At 35.0% G+C, this 16,393-nt stretch overlaps 1 protein-coding gene across 2 annotated transcripts in view; it reads right to left on the reverse strand.

Annotated features, from left to right (window-relative positions):
- Positions 1-483: 483 nt before the first annotated feature.
- LOC136846664 (1-acylglycerol-3-phosphate O-acyltransferase Pnpla3-like) overlaps positions 484-16,393 on the reverse strand; it is a 78,627-nt gene continuing 62,717 nt past the window's right edge. The window contains exons 6-13 of one of the 2 annotated variants that reach the window (XM_067117660.1): positions 16,253-16,324; positions 14,389-14,564; positions 12,385-12,545; positions 9,063-9,129; positions 6,428-6,749; positions 5,739-5,880; positions 2,186-2,255; positions 484-745 (exon numbers count right to left, since the gene is read on the reverse strand). In XM_067117660.1, coding sequence (XP_066973761.1) covers positions 676-745; positions 2,186-2,255; positions 5,739-5,880; positions 6,428-6,749; positions 9,063-9,129; positions 12,385-12,545; positions 14,389-14,564; positions 16,253-16,324 — 1,080 coding nt within the window. In that variant the 3' untranslated portion in view covers positions 484-675. The remainder of the gene's footprint in view (positions 746-2,185; positions 2,256-5,738; positions 5,881-6,427; positions 6,750-9,062; positions 9,130-12,384; positions 12,546-14,388; positions 14,565-16,252; positions 16,325-16,393) is intronic. The other variant, XM_067117662.1, reaches the window with a different exon arrangement.

Here is a 16,393-nt window from a genome sequence, read left to right on the forward strand (position 1 = left end):
AAACATATAAATATATTTATATATATATATACTGTATGTGTGTGTATATGTATGTGTGTATATATATATATATATATATATATATATATATATATATATATATATATATATATATATATATATATATATATATATATATATATATATATATATATATATACATACACTATATATATATATATATATATATATATATATATATATATATATATATATATATACATACACTATATATATATATATATATATATATACATACACATACACATACACAAACACACACACTACATATGAATCCAATAAAAATGCTGCAAGGCTACTTTAAATACTATATACATATATATGAAATATGCCTCAACAAACATTTGAAAGTAGCACCACAAAAATAGACTATTTACATCACTCTTAACAGTATGTATACAGATACCGCATCCAAAAGCAGCTTGTAAAACAAGAGCTTATGAAAACTTGAGGTAGCTCCCCATATTAATAAAGCACCACACATGGAAGAGAGACTGAACTATGAGAAAAAGGGGGGGAGACTTACAAGCACTAAGTGTCCTTCAGTAATAGAAGGAAGCCCATTTAGGAACTTGATAACCATTGAGGTTGTAATATGATCAACAAAAAGGTACAACAAAATTTAAAGCTCATAAGCACTCCTGTGCATTGGCCTTAACTATGTAGGGAATATCTGTGTTGAGGAGGAGGAAGCACTTGTTCAGCTTCAGGCTCATTATCACATCTGCAAAATAAATGAATAGCGTTAGTAGAATTAAATTCACTGCCTAACATATATTTAAAAAAGTGGCTGCAATCCTCAGACGAGGCATAATTGGAGGAGGGGGCCGATTTATTTACTGCACATACCTGTGAACTCACTTGGGTTGGAAGAAACAAAAAGAGCGAATAATAATGCTTTTGCAATCTTTCCCCTGCTTCTTTCGTTTGACTTTGTATATGCAATTTAACCTTAGAAAATTGTTTAATCAGTGCCATTTATTATATTATCACTCTCATAAGGCTGGTACAAAGTATTTGCTTTTGTATAGATAAAACCTGTACCAATAAAAAAAAAAAATTTGTCAATATAGGTGACATAATACAATAATTTCTTTATTATAAAACAGAAATGTGAGTGAAAATTTCATGGCAATGTTTAAAATTATTAAGACAAAACACAAAGTAACAAACAAATTCTGCTGAACAAATCAGACCTCTCAACTGTCTTTCTTGGCCAATAAATGTTACCATCAACACAGTTATGTATGATATTGTATGTACCATACATGATACATACAGTAATGAAATTTAGATTACAGACAGCAATCACATGGTAATATGAATAAAAAAAAAAACAGGCATTTAATGTGGTTTAAATTGCTGTATTTTTTTCTTTTCTTGTCAAATATCAAATGTACTGGCATACAATATCAATCAATCAATCATTTCCTGTGGCACCCACGGTGATGCATAGGGCCTCGAACTCACACCACCACATTCTGTCCTGGGCTAACTCCTCAAGATCTCCCCAACACTTGTCTCCTGCTTTCCACCTCATTGTCTTTAACCATGTCTCCATTAGCCTACCTCTACGTCTTCTACCAAGGGCAACTTCCCCAGGTGTGTGTTGTACTATTCTGTCTTCTATACACATGGCCTAGCCACTTCCAGCTTGAGAACCTAACATACTCATCAACCAGCTGCAACCCCGTTAATTCTCTAATTCTGTTATTTGAAATCCTATCACTCCAATTAATTCCTAATAATCATCTGAGCACCTTATTTTCAAATGCTAAGAGTTTATTATCCAAAGTCACTGAAATAATAATTTTACATTTTTTAAAAAAGTAATATTTTCTGTTAATATAAAATAAAACACGACTGAGGGTTGCACACAGACACATCTTGGGCTGCAAGTTGTTCTGCATGTTTTAAATATTTAATTTAGGATAGCTCAGTGCAAGATGAAACACACATTATATTAAAAATCAAACATGGACTACATTAATTTTTTCAAATCTTAACTATTCCTCTTAAGTATTACAAGGAAGAGCCTGCAAAACCCAGAGTGCCTATTATGCCTATTACAGTAACTTGCCTGGGTGGTGCTTTGTTGTTAAAAATAATTAATGTATTTTCAATAATAAATTCTGTGAAAAAGTTAAAGAAACTTTACACTCACCTTTGGCAATGTTCAGATTCAGTGTCTGAAAGTGTGATGCCACAAACACTTTCTTCATAGTCTTCAGAATCTGAAAAAAGAAATTGTTTACCTTTGAAACCCTTTTATGTTTTGAAAAAACATAAAAGTGCACCAGCTCTTGCAAACTTTCTGTGCATGATTATCACCTAACAAAAATACTTCATCATTGATCATCTCTTAGCCAACTGGCAGCTGTAAAGAGTGTCTTGGTATCAGATTATTCTTATTCTTATATATACGTATATATTCCTAAAGCTACAATTTGAAGAACGAAGTTTTGACAAAGCTTTGTGCATAGCAGCAGTCAAAAGGTAAGATCCAAATAACATTGTGAGACTTATCATCTTTCGATGATGTCAAATTAATTAATGATAATACAGAAATAAATGTTTTTGTACAACATGGACTCTGGATTACATGTTCAGAATAACCTGCTAACATTCCTCCTGAAAACAATTTTAATTGGAGTTTTCCAGAAACTATTTACTTATGAATCACAATGCTTTTTCACAAGATTTTCTGTGGCCTTAAACTAATTTCGTAGATGGTACAACCAGTTACTGAGCTTTACTCAATTTGAACCTGTATCATGAATAATACTGCTATACAGGACTGAACTGATTCTACTTGAAATGCACAAAAAAGAAATCTAAACTAAAGTCTTTCATGCAAAGCTCAATAGTTACAGTTAGTTTGTTAATTATCCCAAATACTGTACTGCAGTTAGAAGACAGACTGAAGTATTTTCATATAAATGGGTGAAATATCTACCAAAGGAATACAATGTCTACAACAAAACATGTTTTTCTACAAACCCACTCGAGTACGATTACTCCATGTGAATGGACCTAAGCACTAACTTAAAAGATCTTGCAAGGACACGACCCAATGCACATGCCAAGCTAATACTCATTGGCCTAGATGGGAGGGAAGCCATTACAGTATTCCTCCCTGTCAACCTTCATCTTGGAGAGTGCAGGGAACGAAGGACGGCATTGAAGTTATGATTAATGGGTATGTAAAAAAATTTGCTCTCAAACCAATTACAATCAGTCCCCGGTTTACGACGGTTCCGGCTTACGACGTTCCGAGGTTACGACGGTTTTCAAATATATTCATCAGAAATTATTTCCCGGCTTACGACGCATGTTCCGGGGTTACGACGCGTCGTACGCCGATCCGACGGAAGAAATATGGCCCCAAAACGGCAGAATAATCATAATTTGAAGGTTTTTTTTTTATGTAAAACTCAATAATAATGCAGTTTACATCGTTTTCAATGCACCCAGAGCATTAAAAGTAAGGTTTTCTTATGATTTTTGACGATTTTCGACGATTTCCGGTTTACGACGCGGCGTAAGAACGGAACCCCTGTCGTAAACCGGGGACCGCCTGTAATCATTAAACAGGTTCAGTCATAAGTTAGGAGTATGAGCAGAAGAGCCATGGATAAAGAGAGGTGACAAGATGCAAGAAATTAAACCCCCTGCAGCGATGGGCAGTGGAGCATTAGTGCATCAATCAAAATCATGGGAGCTTTTGTAAGTAATGGATGCACATTAAGACAAACCCAAAGTGCTCTTTTCAAGTGCATGGTAATGTAAAAGTAGGTGCTCCTGGACCACCTATAGGTGTGCCAGAACTAAGAGGGACAAGGTCACGAAGAAGATGAGGGTAGCTACCAGATCTTTCCCAGCTGGTAAAACATAACCTGTAGCAACATTTGGTCCCAAGTGCCTGCTCTTAAGGATGACAGACTACTCTAGGTTATGCTTAACACCCAAGGAAAAAGAAAGGGCTCATTCATGCACCTTGATCTGGAATTGCGAAATATCCTCCCGTGAAACCTCCAATAAGCCCAGGAAATAACCTGCCAAAGCCCATAAGAGATGGAGTTCTTTGAAAAGGTAAGATTCTGGTGACATATGTGAACAGATCAGCATAGAAAGGCAAAAATATTCATTTTTTGGGAGTACATCCTGATGGCTCTCACTGGCAGAGAAGGATGTGGGCACTTTGCACAATGGCTCTTGAGCATTCTTAACTGGAGGCAGTCAATCATGAATGAGGAAGCAGAAACTTAACAAACCCACAAAAATTACATGTTGACTTGAGGGAATCACAAGAATGATGAGCTCATACTTGAAATTTGATATAAAGCAAGTTCTCATGATAACACTAGCAGCAAGCAAGCATCCTGTAGACCAAAAGGCAAGGAGACACTAACTTACCAATAAATGCACTGAACACTATGACATCAAAATGAAACAAGTGAAGAAAAAATATAAGTAAATTAGAAATACTGAATGGCACATCACTAAAACAGTGATAATTTCAAAAAGAAGAGCAGTGAAACCAACTCTGAATCAAACTGAGGAATGACATCTTCCTTCCCTTCTGGACCAGTGGGGCAACAAACTGGACATGCACAGATCTTTCCACCTTGCAAGATCTCTTACGTTGGTGTGACTGAAGCTTTTCATGTGAAGTATGACGTATGAAGGAATAAAAAAGTGCTTACTGTGTTTGATGGCTTATAAGACCCCTACCTATTTTCAGATCGGAATACAGCATTATGAAAAAATATATTTACATCTAAATATTTAAAAAGCTTAGAAATAGCAGGAAACATTTTATAACACTCCGCTCCACCTCTGATGGAAAACTCTTGACAGTGGCAATGAATTTATGAGTGCCTAAATTTGCAAACAAATTTTTAAAAATGTTATGTTAAATATGAGAAATAATTCAAGTTTGTGCATTCCAATAAGATTTTCAGTAAGCTGAACTAAATACTTATGTAAAGTTGACGTGTGAGCCTACTGTGCATGTGTATGCATAATCGTACGCATCGTGTTATGTAAACTGTGAACTGACTGTGCCCTCTCTCTCTCTCTCTCTCTCTCTCTCTCTCTCTCTCTCTCTCTCTCTCTCTCTCTCTCTCTCTCTCTCTCTCTCTCTCTCTCTCTCTGGTACAATATTTTTTCTGACATTTATTTAATGCAGTACAATAATGTAATTAATGCAGTACTAGTACTGTATTACAGAAACAGCATATCCCAAAAAAAATGCACTCACATTTTGACTCCCCATAACTCACTTTATTCTTCATTTTATTCAGATAAAATTGATCCTAATAAAGGCAGAAAAAAGAATAAGTTTTGAAGACAAAATTTATCAAAAAGTGCTACTGGAAGCACAAAAACATCTCTCAGAAATATGCTGTTAAATATGGTACGTATCTCTCAGAAATAGATACATCATGGGCAATCAAAGTACAACCTTAAAACTGTACTTTATTTTGAGAGATTTAAAAATCAAATACGAAATATGATAAAGATGCCATAGAGCTTCTACCAAGCAGTAAAAGAATCAAATTACCAATAAGACTTCATACTTTTGTATAAACAGTACTTTACAGCAAAATGCAATACATTTTACAGCAAAATTTATGAAATTTTCAGCTTATCTGAAAAAGGAAAATGTTCTGAAACATTTGCTTGTGCAAAAACTGTTGTAGTGGTTAACTTACTGATGGAGTCATTACGTGACATTGTCCAGTGGGACAGATTTGTATCTGGAATTGTGAGACGATGATCAGAATCAACTTCCAAGCCACAAGAATCTGCAGTGGGGTCATCATCTGTCATATCAAATATTTCTGTGACACGGACCTAAAAACAGAATTGAAGAGGGGGGATTAAGAATAATGTCTATATACTGCAATGTTAACTATAAACATAATGTGAAGTTAACCTTCACAGCAAAATACTAAAAACGCAGGCTCTGTTACAGGCTCATCCAAACCAGGATGCAAATAAAAAAGGGTAGCATGTGCACAAGTAATTTACAATATACACCGTACACAACAATTCACATTGTGTATTTCACGCTTTACAAGCTGACCATAAGGCAATTCACTTTCAAGATTAAACTTTACCCCATTGTAAATAAATCCAATCCTCGTACACTAATTTTAAATATGTCCCCCAGTCAAAAATTAGACACAAATACTTTTATAAGAAAATGCAATACATTCACTTATATTATTTAACAAACTTTACCTTTTTAAAGATAGAAAGAGAATTACAAGTTATATATACCCCTTCAGATGGAAAAATATCAGGATAAGAGGTTCTCAGACCAAGGTATCTTTGGTTTATCATCTTTTAGCAAAGCCCAAAACATTTCTATCCAAATGACTAAGCACATTCAACTTACTTCATTATTATCATCTAAGAAGTAATAAGCCATAAGCGCCTCTTGATGAGTGGTGACATTCATTATTTGCTCGAAAGCATCATCAGTGATGTATCCAGGTCCTTCATAGAGGCTGTCATCGTTAAGATTGTCAAGAGAAGGCATTCTAGAAACAGCTCTTGAAACAGCCCTTGATGCTGCACGAGAGGCTACACGAGACCCTGCTCGAGAAGCTACACGAGACTCTGCTCGAGAAACACATCGTGATGCACAGCGTAAGGCAACTTGTTTCAAGGCCTCAGACTCTAACATCATGGCTTCTTTATGGCTCTGTGGCATTCCTCTGTAAATAAGTAATGTCATTACTATCACTAAACAAAAATCAACTAATTATTAGAGTTACAGTATACAGCACAATAGTGCATCACCAACTCACAGCGGATTTGATCTTACAGCGCTTTTTAAGTGTCATTAACGGCGTTTTACAGCGCCATGACTTGATGTTGCACCAAGTTATGGCGCTGTAAGCGCAGTTCAGGGTGCTAACGGCAAGAATAGGCATCAAGTTTACTGTGCTTATGGTGCTGTGACTTGATGCAACATCAAGTTACAGCACTGTAGGTTCCATTAAATCACCAATACGTAACAGCTAAACACCGACTTATGGTGGAAATAACTTGCAGCGCAGCACTGGAACAGATCCCCCACTAACACCGACTTATGGTGGAAATAACTTGCAGCGCGGCACTGGAACAGATCCCCCACTGTAAGTGGAGGACCTACTACCATAATACTAATGCCTAAAAAGTTAAGAGTAAAGGTTCAATAAAGATTGAAATAGAAAACTCCAATGACACCACTCCCAAGACTTTATTGCTCCTAATCAGACCCTTGCACTTTGCAAACTTAAATCTTATCTCATCTTTAATCAATTTCTCCCAATATTCTACTTCCATTTACTCCTTTTCTTCCTGCCTACTTTCAATTCCTCTTTTGCTTCCTCTCTATTTTCAAACACAGATGCAAGACTACAGTATATTAATACAGAGCTGTCATTATGAAGACTGTGACAGATATGATTAAATCCCAAAATGCTTGGTATTGGAAGTATTTGTTCACTGTAGTATAATTTAAAGTCTTTCATTGCAGTTCCTTGAATCTACATGACAACCCTTCAATAAACTAATTTGTGACTATTCTAACTTTTTAAGACTCCTACTTACTGTAGATGTAGAGAAATCCTACACTACTTTCTTCAACACTGCAATGCTCACAAGCTCTAAAGTATGAATAACAATGGTTATGCATATTTTAAGACATGTGAGTTCCTAACATAAAAAGAAACCCAATTTTTTGGATTTAATACGTTCCAGCTGAGTTTCTCTGATGTTGTGGGCAATCCATGTATCTATGGTAAAATGATATACTATAAACTAAACAGTCGTTGAACCAAGCCAATAAGTTAATAATTTTTGGCTTGCACACATGAAATTCACAATGAAGCACTTAATGTATATATATCTACCTAGGTCAATGGAGGGGAGTATTGTGAGGGCTTGCTGACTGTGGAAGAGATAAGAGAAGCAGACCTAAATGATGTAAGTGGAAGGAGTTAGTGTATGTCTGAGAATGCTTGTGGAAGTGATTGCTGAGGATCTGGGGGCAATTCAGAAATCAAAAAATGGATGGAAAGACACTAGAAGTCATTGCAATTATAAGTGAGATGCTGCAGTATGGATTGACCAAGGTTTGTAATGTACAGTAGACTGGCCAAGGTTTGTATTGTACAGTATATCTCTGAATGAGGGATGACTTTTGAAGGAATGGCTGAGAAGAATAATTATGCTGTTTAAAGGTAAGTGTGATAAGGATAACTGTAAAGCTACAGAGGCATAATTTTATGTTACTTAGTAAACTTGGGGAGGTGTATGGTAGGATTCTGACTGGAAAAAAGTAAAACAGATGGCAGGACTGATAGGGGTAAGGGGAAGAACAGAGTGGGTTTAGACAAGGAAAGGGGTACATCAATTAAGTGTGTTTCTTCAATGAAACAGACTGTGAAAAGTTTGAAAATGAAGGAAAAAGCCTTGATTGGCATATATGGGCCTAGAAAAAGCTTAAGATGAAATCTATCAAGAAGTAAGGAAGTGGGCATTAAGGATTTATTTTATAACAAAAAGCTTTTATGACTGAAGAGAAGAGTGTTAAAATTTGTGGGCAGGAGAGTGATTTGTATAAGTAAGGAGGTGGGTATTAAGGATTTATGGTATACAGTAATACAATAAAAAGTTTTTACGAAGAGAAGAGAATTAAAATTTGTGGGCAGGAGAGTGGTCTGCATATAGTAAATGGAGCTAAGATAAGGGAGTGTTATGTAGCTGAGTACTACCTTTGTGGAAGGATTGAAGCAAGAAGTTAAAGAAAGAACAGTAGATGTAGAACCAATGGGATTGGGAAACAAGACAAAAATCACGATTCACTTAGGATGCAGTACTGTATAGTAAAACTTTCATATCAAAACAATGACTGAAATATCTCACTATTTTCATCATAAGATATAAGGCGGGAACCAAAGTTGCACAAGTCATAGGTCTACAGTATGTACTTCACATATCAAAAACTAATACATTATAAACAATACAAGAAAGATACTCACACATCTGACATATCTAGAGTGAAATCAAAGTTATGGCGATTGCCCATGCGTGGGGCTTCGTGGTCTCCTGGAGAAGAAAGGAAAGAATGCACTGTATTGTAATATACCTACTGTGGGTCATGTCCATTTCATGCACTGTAGATAACACTGTAATAATGGAAACCATAACAAATGGGAGCAACACTTTTTTACTTTTCAAATACAAGTTTTATACTGTAGTTCAATAAATTACAAAACTGAGTGCGTACTGTACTTTTACTAGTTTTCACTGTGCGGTAGTTAGTTCTTCACACATTCACTTCCTTAGGTTGCAAAGGAAAACTGATCTCTCCCTTTTTTTGTTCCTTTTCATAAGAAGGAAAGTGACTGAATTTTACCACAGGTATGCTAACTATCATACACTGGTGAACAAATTTGGCCTGAAGACTACTACAAATTTGTCACTAATTTCAGTGATCAACAGATGTACCATTTTGTAACTGAACTTCTCAAAACTCTAACATGCATGCTTAACCTCCATAACCCTACCACTTCTGTAACTCAGAATTTTAATTTTTTCACACAAATCCATTAATTGTCAAATGCAATCTTTTACTACATCCTCTCACTTTCACCACCTATTCATGTAGAGGGTGAGACCTACTGAAGTGTATGGGGTGGTGAAGGTAAGCTCAATGAAGGTCTTAGGTCACAAAATCCTAGGTCAACCTTGCCCTTTACTTGTATGACTGGTTATTTGAACTTAATATGTGTAACACTAGTGGCAGTGAGTTTACCCATAAAAATTGCTTATAGCTGACCAAAAAAAAACATGCTATGTATAGTACAGTAATGGTATTTAGAGATAAAAATTGATTTTAATTAACCAAAATATCTACATCTAAGATGGTAGCCAACCTGATTGTTCAGATTTTGAATAATTAAGAAGCCAAATATTGTACTGTTAATCTTATTTTGTTCATAAATACAGGCAGTCCCCGGGTTACGACGGGTCTGGCTTACGACATTCCGAGGTCACAGCGCTTTTCAAATATATTCATCAGAAATTATTTTCCGGTTTACAATGCATGTTCCAGGGTTACGATGCTTACGACGCCGATCCGATGGAAGAAATATGGCTACATAATGGCAGAATAATAAAAATTTGAGGGTTTTTTTTATGAAAAACCCAATAAAAATGCAGTTTACATCATTTTCAATACACCCAAAGCATTTCACTATAAACAGTATAAGAACTTAAAGAATTCAAAACATTACTACAATGAAGAACCAGTTAATTATGTATTACCAATATGTATTACCAACTAGAAATTTTAACTTTACAGCACATTTTATCACTTCTATAATCTTTTGAGATTTTGATGTTTACAGTATCCTTCCCACTTTTGTACTGATGCCTCTCAACAGCAATATTTGAAGTAGTACTTCAGACAAGTTAAAACTTAAACTTTTAAACTCATAAACATGAGGAGAAACACATATCATAATAGTCATGATAATAAAACTGCTTTCATTTTCTAAAGGAGAATACTGTGGTAATTCCAATCAAAATGTGTCTGGATACCTCCCAAATACAAAAGACAAACTTGTAATATTAAATGGCACCTAAGCTTTCTACTGGACACCTAGCTATTCTGTAACTAAAGTTTCAACAGTACCTCGTGTGTAATATTAAGTCCTTCATTCAAAATACTGCCAGACATGACCACATAAAATTAATAAAATTAATATTTTCAATGGATGTAGGAATGCATGAAAAAGTAACTGTACAATAAAACTAACTCCCATGCATAGAATGAACAGCATTAAACTGCTTGTCAAAGTAAGATGTAATCGCACCAACGAACTGTAGCTAGAGGGTCATCTTTTTATAATGATTCAACCATATGTGTGATAAAATTCTTAACTATTGTAGGTCTGCATACAATGAAAATAGTAATGTATCTGGCAAAATCTCTCCAAGGGATTATTTCAGACTTGTCAGTGTTGGCTGGAAGTACTGAATGGCAATTATTTGTGCAAGAAAGTTCTTTGAGGTGCTTTCCTTACTGCTTGAGTAACTAACAGCACTTTAAATATTTGTAAATCTAGTGACAATATCTCTAATTTCATAAGGATTAATTCATGAAATACACCTTAATTTCAGGGAAAAAGTGAATGAAGCCTATTTTGGTTGGACTGGAAATGTAATTTTTAGGTTCACTCAGTGCAATGATATAAACTGCTGCTAAATGACAACAATCTGCAAGTGCATTTAAACCAAACCACAGAAACAGTTAACAAAACATAAGTGGTGCTGTATAAAGCCTCCAAACGTGTTGGAGAAACAAGCTTACAAATAGCAATAATTAAGATGAAAAGATTTTTTTCAAGCTTACTAACAAAAAGCACTGGAATTGCACCATCCACCAAAACCAAGTACATGCGAAGAAGAGATGGAAAAGTCCTCGACAGAAGTCATGAAGCCAAGTCCCTCTAACTCTGCATGGTTTTTTATAATATACTTGTGCAAAATCCCTTTGGGCAAACCATAAGAGATTTAAAAATGTTTACTAACCAGTCTTGTTAAGCTACTGTATCTAATAATAACGCATATTATGTGCAAGTTATTGAGTATAATAAAGCACCTGTGCAAAACCCTGAGTGCTAACTGAAGAGTTGCAAAACATAGACTGAGTGAGATTTTAATTTCCATTGTTTGTTTGCCGATGTGGTATGGCGTTCATAACACATATAAAGAATTTCTGAAATATGTGAATGTGCATTAACAACTGTGAGAAATACTCCAATTATTCAATGAAATACCTGAACTCTCCACAGCCCTTCTCAAGGCTTGGTGACAATTAATTTTGCCACAAAATACAGCATGAAGAGAGTATTTCTTTTGGCCTACATTTTAAGGTTTTGAGTTCAATCCCCATTACTGTGGTGATGGTTTTCACAGCCCTATTGATCATAAATTATACACAACATGATTATAATTTATTCATATCTTCTATAAAACTATAGCTTACAAATTGTATTTTTCATCAATTCTTTGGCGAGGAAAATACACCCATGACTCATTTTATATCAAAATTACAATGAGTTTTATCAAGATAGTTGTTCCTTTTACTCTACTGCAAATAAAGTAATAAAAACCTTTTATGTAAAATAATTTGGGGATGGACTTAACAAAATAAAGATATAAATAGTTACACACTTATTAGATTCCCTTTATTATCTATTTAAAAAATGCTTTAGTATTCACTTTATGCTCAGTCTGAAATCAGTATATTCATATTAGTTATTGCTTTATAAAAAGAATTTCCCATCAACTTACCAGCAAATTCTGTGATGGCCAACTGGCAAGAAAACTTTCCATCATGATGGTGGTGGTGAGCAGTTGGTTGTGCAACACTAGACAAGAGAGCCTGCACAAGGTCGACAATCTGTTTCCCAAGCACTGTGACATTGTGGATGCTGGGGGTAGAGCTTGAAAACCTGTTGGATAAGGAATGGAGAATTCAACTACCTTTTTCAGAAAGCTTCTGGAATGGGGAACTAAGAGGTTGGTAGCAGACTCATGCATTGTGGGAATGTCCTGAAAGGAATGCAAGGTGAGCTTCACTGATCAATAAAAGATTGATTTAAAAGGTCAAGCATACTTCCAAAGCTGAAAGTTGGCAACACCTAAAGACGCTTTACTTTGTTAATGTCTTGCATATGTACATGATATGTTGCTGAAATGTCAGCTCTTAATGTCACCATTACAATGATCTAACAATGACCAGTGTTATCCATAATTGTCCAGTTAAAAGCTTCTAATGAGCAGGTGCTGGTCACTGCACTTAACCATAATGGCATGGAGACTGAACATGTACAGTATACATATGATAAATGGCAGAGCCTCTTCTCCACCCACGAGACCTGGAATAGCAAGGTAATGGCTATTGATAACTTGGCACGTAGACTTGTGCCCTCCCCAACCTCCCGTATCTAGCTAACATGGACATACAGTATATAGGAAAAGCCTTATCACTAGTAACACCTAAACATGCTTGCTTGCAAAACTCATCTCTTAAGCATTTACTGTAATGTGTTAGCCGAGTACGTAGTAACATATCCAGAGCTTTGATTCTTAGCATTGTTTAACCAATGTGTAAAATAATATCATTGGCATGATAAAAGCTCTCATATGTCAAACAATCCAAGTCTGGGAAGACATAGTGAAATAGAACAAATAGCGACTAGTACAGTACTTAAATTCATTACCCAATTTAGCGAAGTGGTCCATCATAATTTCAACCTGAGATTTAACATGTCCTAGTTGTTACATATACTGTGACTGAAGGGAATCTGAGACGTGCACTATTATTGCTATGGTTGAAAGACACCTCAATACACATTACAATGGTTATCACAAAAAAAGGAAAAAATTTTTTTTTCAGATATTTCAAATGTGTTCTTACATCTGAATGAGAATAAATAAGTAAAAACACATTTACAATATATTATTTTCTCAATAGCTGCAAAAAACAAAAGAAAATACTGAACTATATAAAATCCTAAGTTTAAAATACAAGCAAACATCAATGTTTTCTACTGAACTGATGACACCACCAATGAATGATGAAAGAAATGGATGAAACTTTAAATACACAACATAAACTACTGTACATGCTTATTTTGCAACTAGTATTTTTTTTCCCTTTTATTTTTCATTTCAATATGAAACAAAGTTCTATCTCCGACTTTTCATCCTTGACCTTGCTTAGATGAACAAATGCCAAATATACAATATACTGTACAGGCCATAAATTAAATGGAAAAAATATTATAAAATACCTTATTAAGTACTGTACATTATCATATAAACAGCATGACAAAAACAAAATACTGTGCATCATGCTAAAATATATGCAGGTAAAATACAAGAGATAGAAAAAAGATATAGCAGCACATACATACAATAGAAAAAAGGGCCAAGCAAGAAAATTTGATACGAGTATCAAGGGGAAGAGAAAAATAGGGAGGGCACAGATTCTAGAAGCATCTCATCACAATACTGAATCAATGAGTTCACATAAGGGAAAGGTGCTAAGGATGCTAAGGTTTGTTGGGAGCCTCTCTCTTGCACCAAACCCATCCTGGAAGAGTAAAAAACTCTCATTTAACCATACGATGAGTTGCAATTAATTAGATCACATTCGTTTAAAAAACTTACTGCTAAGGTGAAGGGAAACAATCCAAATGAAAGACGAAACATTTAAGAAGCTTATAACCAAAAATATTTACAAAAATATACAATACAGGTACATACAAAAGAGAATACCTCGTCACTTACTTAAGGAAAGCTGCATAGGCTATGTCAATTGGCAGCACATAAGGCAAGGTCAAAACTGAGAGCAGTTTCATGGATCTGTGTTTGAAGACCCAATTCATCAAGCCCTCATTAGCTTTGTCTATGGCATCTTGCAATATAGCTCCAACCTGTTCTGGTAACTGATCAATAATTGCTTCCTGTGCAAAGAAAAGAAACAAAAATATTAACCACCCAACTGTTATTTTCATATGATGTAAAAATGTGAAACTAGCTTTAGGCATTTTCTAACAAGACAGTGTAGTTAAATAACTATAGTAATATTTATTTAATGCAGCTGTCTTCCTGAGTTTCCATCACCATAAAACTGTATATATATTTAAACTAACTTTTCCCTCAATTGGGTAGATATGACATAATTTTCTAGTCTCCTTTGTCTTGTTCTTTTCCAGACAGAATTCCTCTATCCCCTTTTACAGTGATTTTCTGGGCCCTTCTATATGTCTTCATCATGCTGATTCCTCAACTACTGCTTTCTTCACTACTGTTCCTCACCACCATTCATCCCATGTCCAAACCATCTCAACCGTAGACATCTCTGTCTGTTTTCCAGCTGCTGGACCACATGACTCTGCTCCTTCCTCATTTGTAATACAATCTTCCCACTGCCCTCTGGCCATGAATCTTAAAATTTCATACTTGCTCCTATTCAAAATTGCCTCCATTTTCTTTGCCAGGGCTTCATTTTCCACTAAAATATATGCCTTTCACACACATAAAAAATCTTTGTTCTCTCTACTAATAGGACTTTTTTTTTTACCAGTAGCCTGGCTATCTCCTCCTAATTCCTTCAGGCTCCAACTACTTTTTTTCTTACTGCCCTCTCAATTACTACTTCATAGTCTTGTGTGTACCCAAAGTAAAAGAAATTTTTTCCTTTTTCTAAGATCTGGTTCCTCCTTTCCTCTCTTCCCTATTTCTGGCACTGAGAATCTAACGCCATGTATATCTCATAACCCTGAGCAACCCTTGACACCTCTGAGTTCACCACCACTTCGCTAGAGCAACCATATGACCATTTTTCTACCTGTGCCTTTTCCTTCACTTTTCATCACAGTCACCATAACATCCACTGATCCTTACCATCCTTATCCTTTGATAGGTTTTTAGCTTTCCAATCCTGGTTTATGGCAAAAGAAACCATTAAATTTGTATAGGAAATGTATGGAAATTTCATTCTCCAAAATGAAATACAAATAAATCATTTAAAACCACATACTGGATACCAATGTGAAGTTTGCCAAATGCTATAAAGAAACTTTGACATTGAATAATTAAACTACGACTTGTTATACCTGGTTAATGCGACTAATCCACTAGGTATAAATAAGCAAGAATCAAATACAAACACCTCAAAACAGAATGCAATAAATTAATAATATTAAAATTATTAACATGTGAGCACTTGAAGGATTAGAACTGAACAGCACTAAGTAAAAACAATTACCCCACCTAACATTCTGTAATCACAAAATTCCAAAGGCTAAAAATTATACAAGTAATCTAAGAGCTTGAAACATGCAGGTTAAATGAGTACAACATTTACTGCAAAGCAACACTGACTACCCACAATACTCCACTTAAGTGAAAAACTACCCAATGTGGCAGGATCAACAAGCAGAAACCCCCCGCCCACATAAAAAACGGTGAAATTAATATTTAAAGAAATGTGGGTTAATCCAAATGATGGGATTGTTAAGAAACAAATAAAAAGTTATCACTGTATACTTTAAGTAGCTATGCTCTACATACTAAATAAAATACATTATGCCATTGCATTCTTCATTACTGCAAAATACAACAAATAATCTTTGTTTTAATACATTACCTTTCTCTGTTTATGGCAGTCAGCACAGTCAAGTTCTTCATCAATACCAATATGAACTTCCTCTGGTGTATTCTGCAATAAAGATTAAATTTCCTTCACTATGCACCCATAATAATGATATGCTTTTTATTAATGAAAATT

The sequence above is a fragment of the Macrobrachium rosenbergii genome, chromosome 15, assembly GCF_040412425.1.
Source record: "Macrobrachium rosenbergii isolate ZJJX-2024 chromosome 15, ASM4041242v1, whole genome shotgun sequence".
NCBI lineage: Eukaryota > Metazoa > Arthropoda > Malacostraca > Decapoda > Palaemonidae > Macrobrachium > Macrobrachium rosenbergii.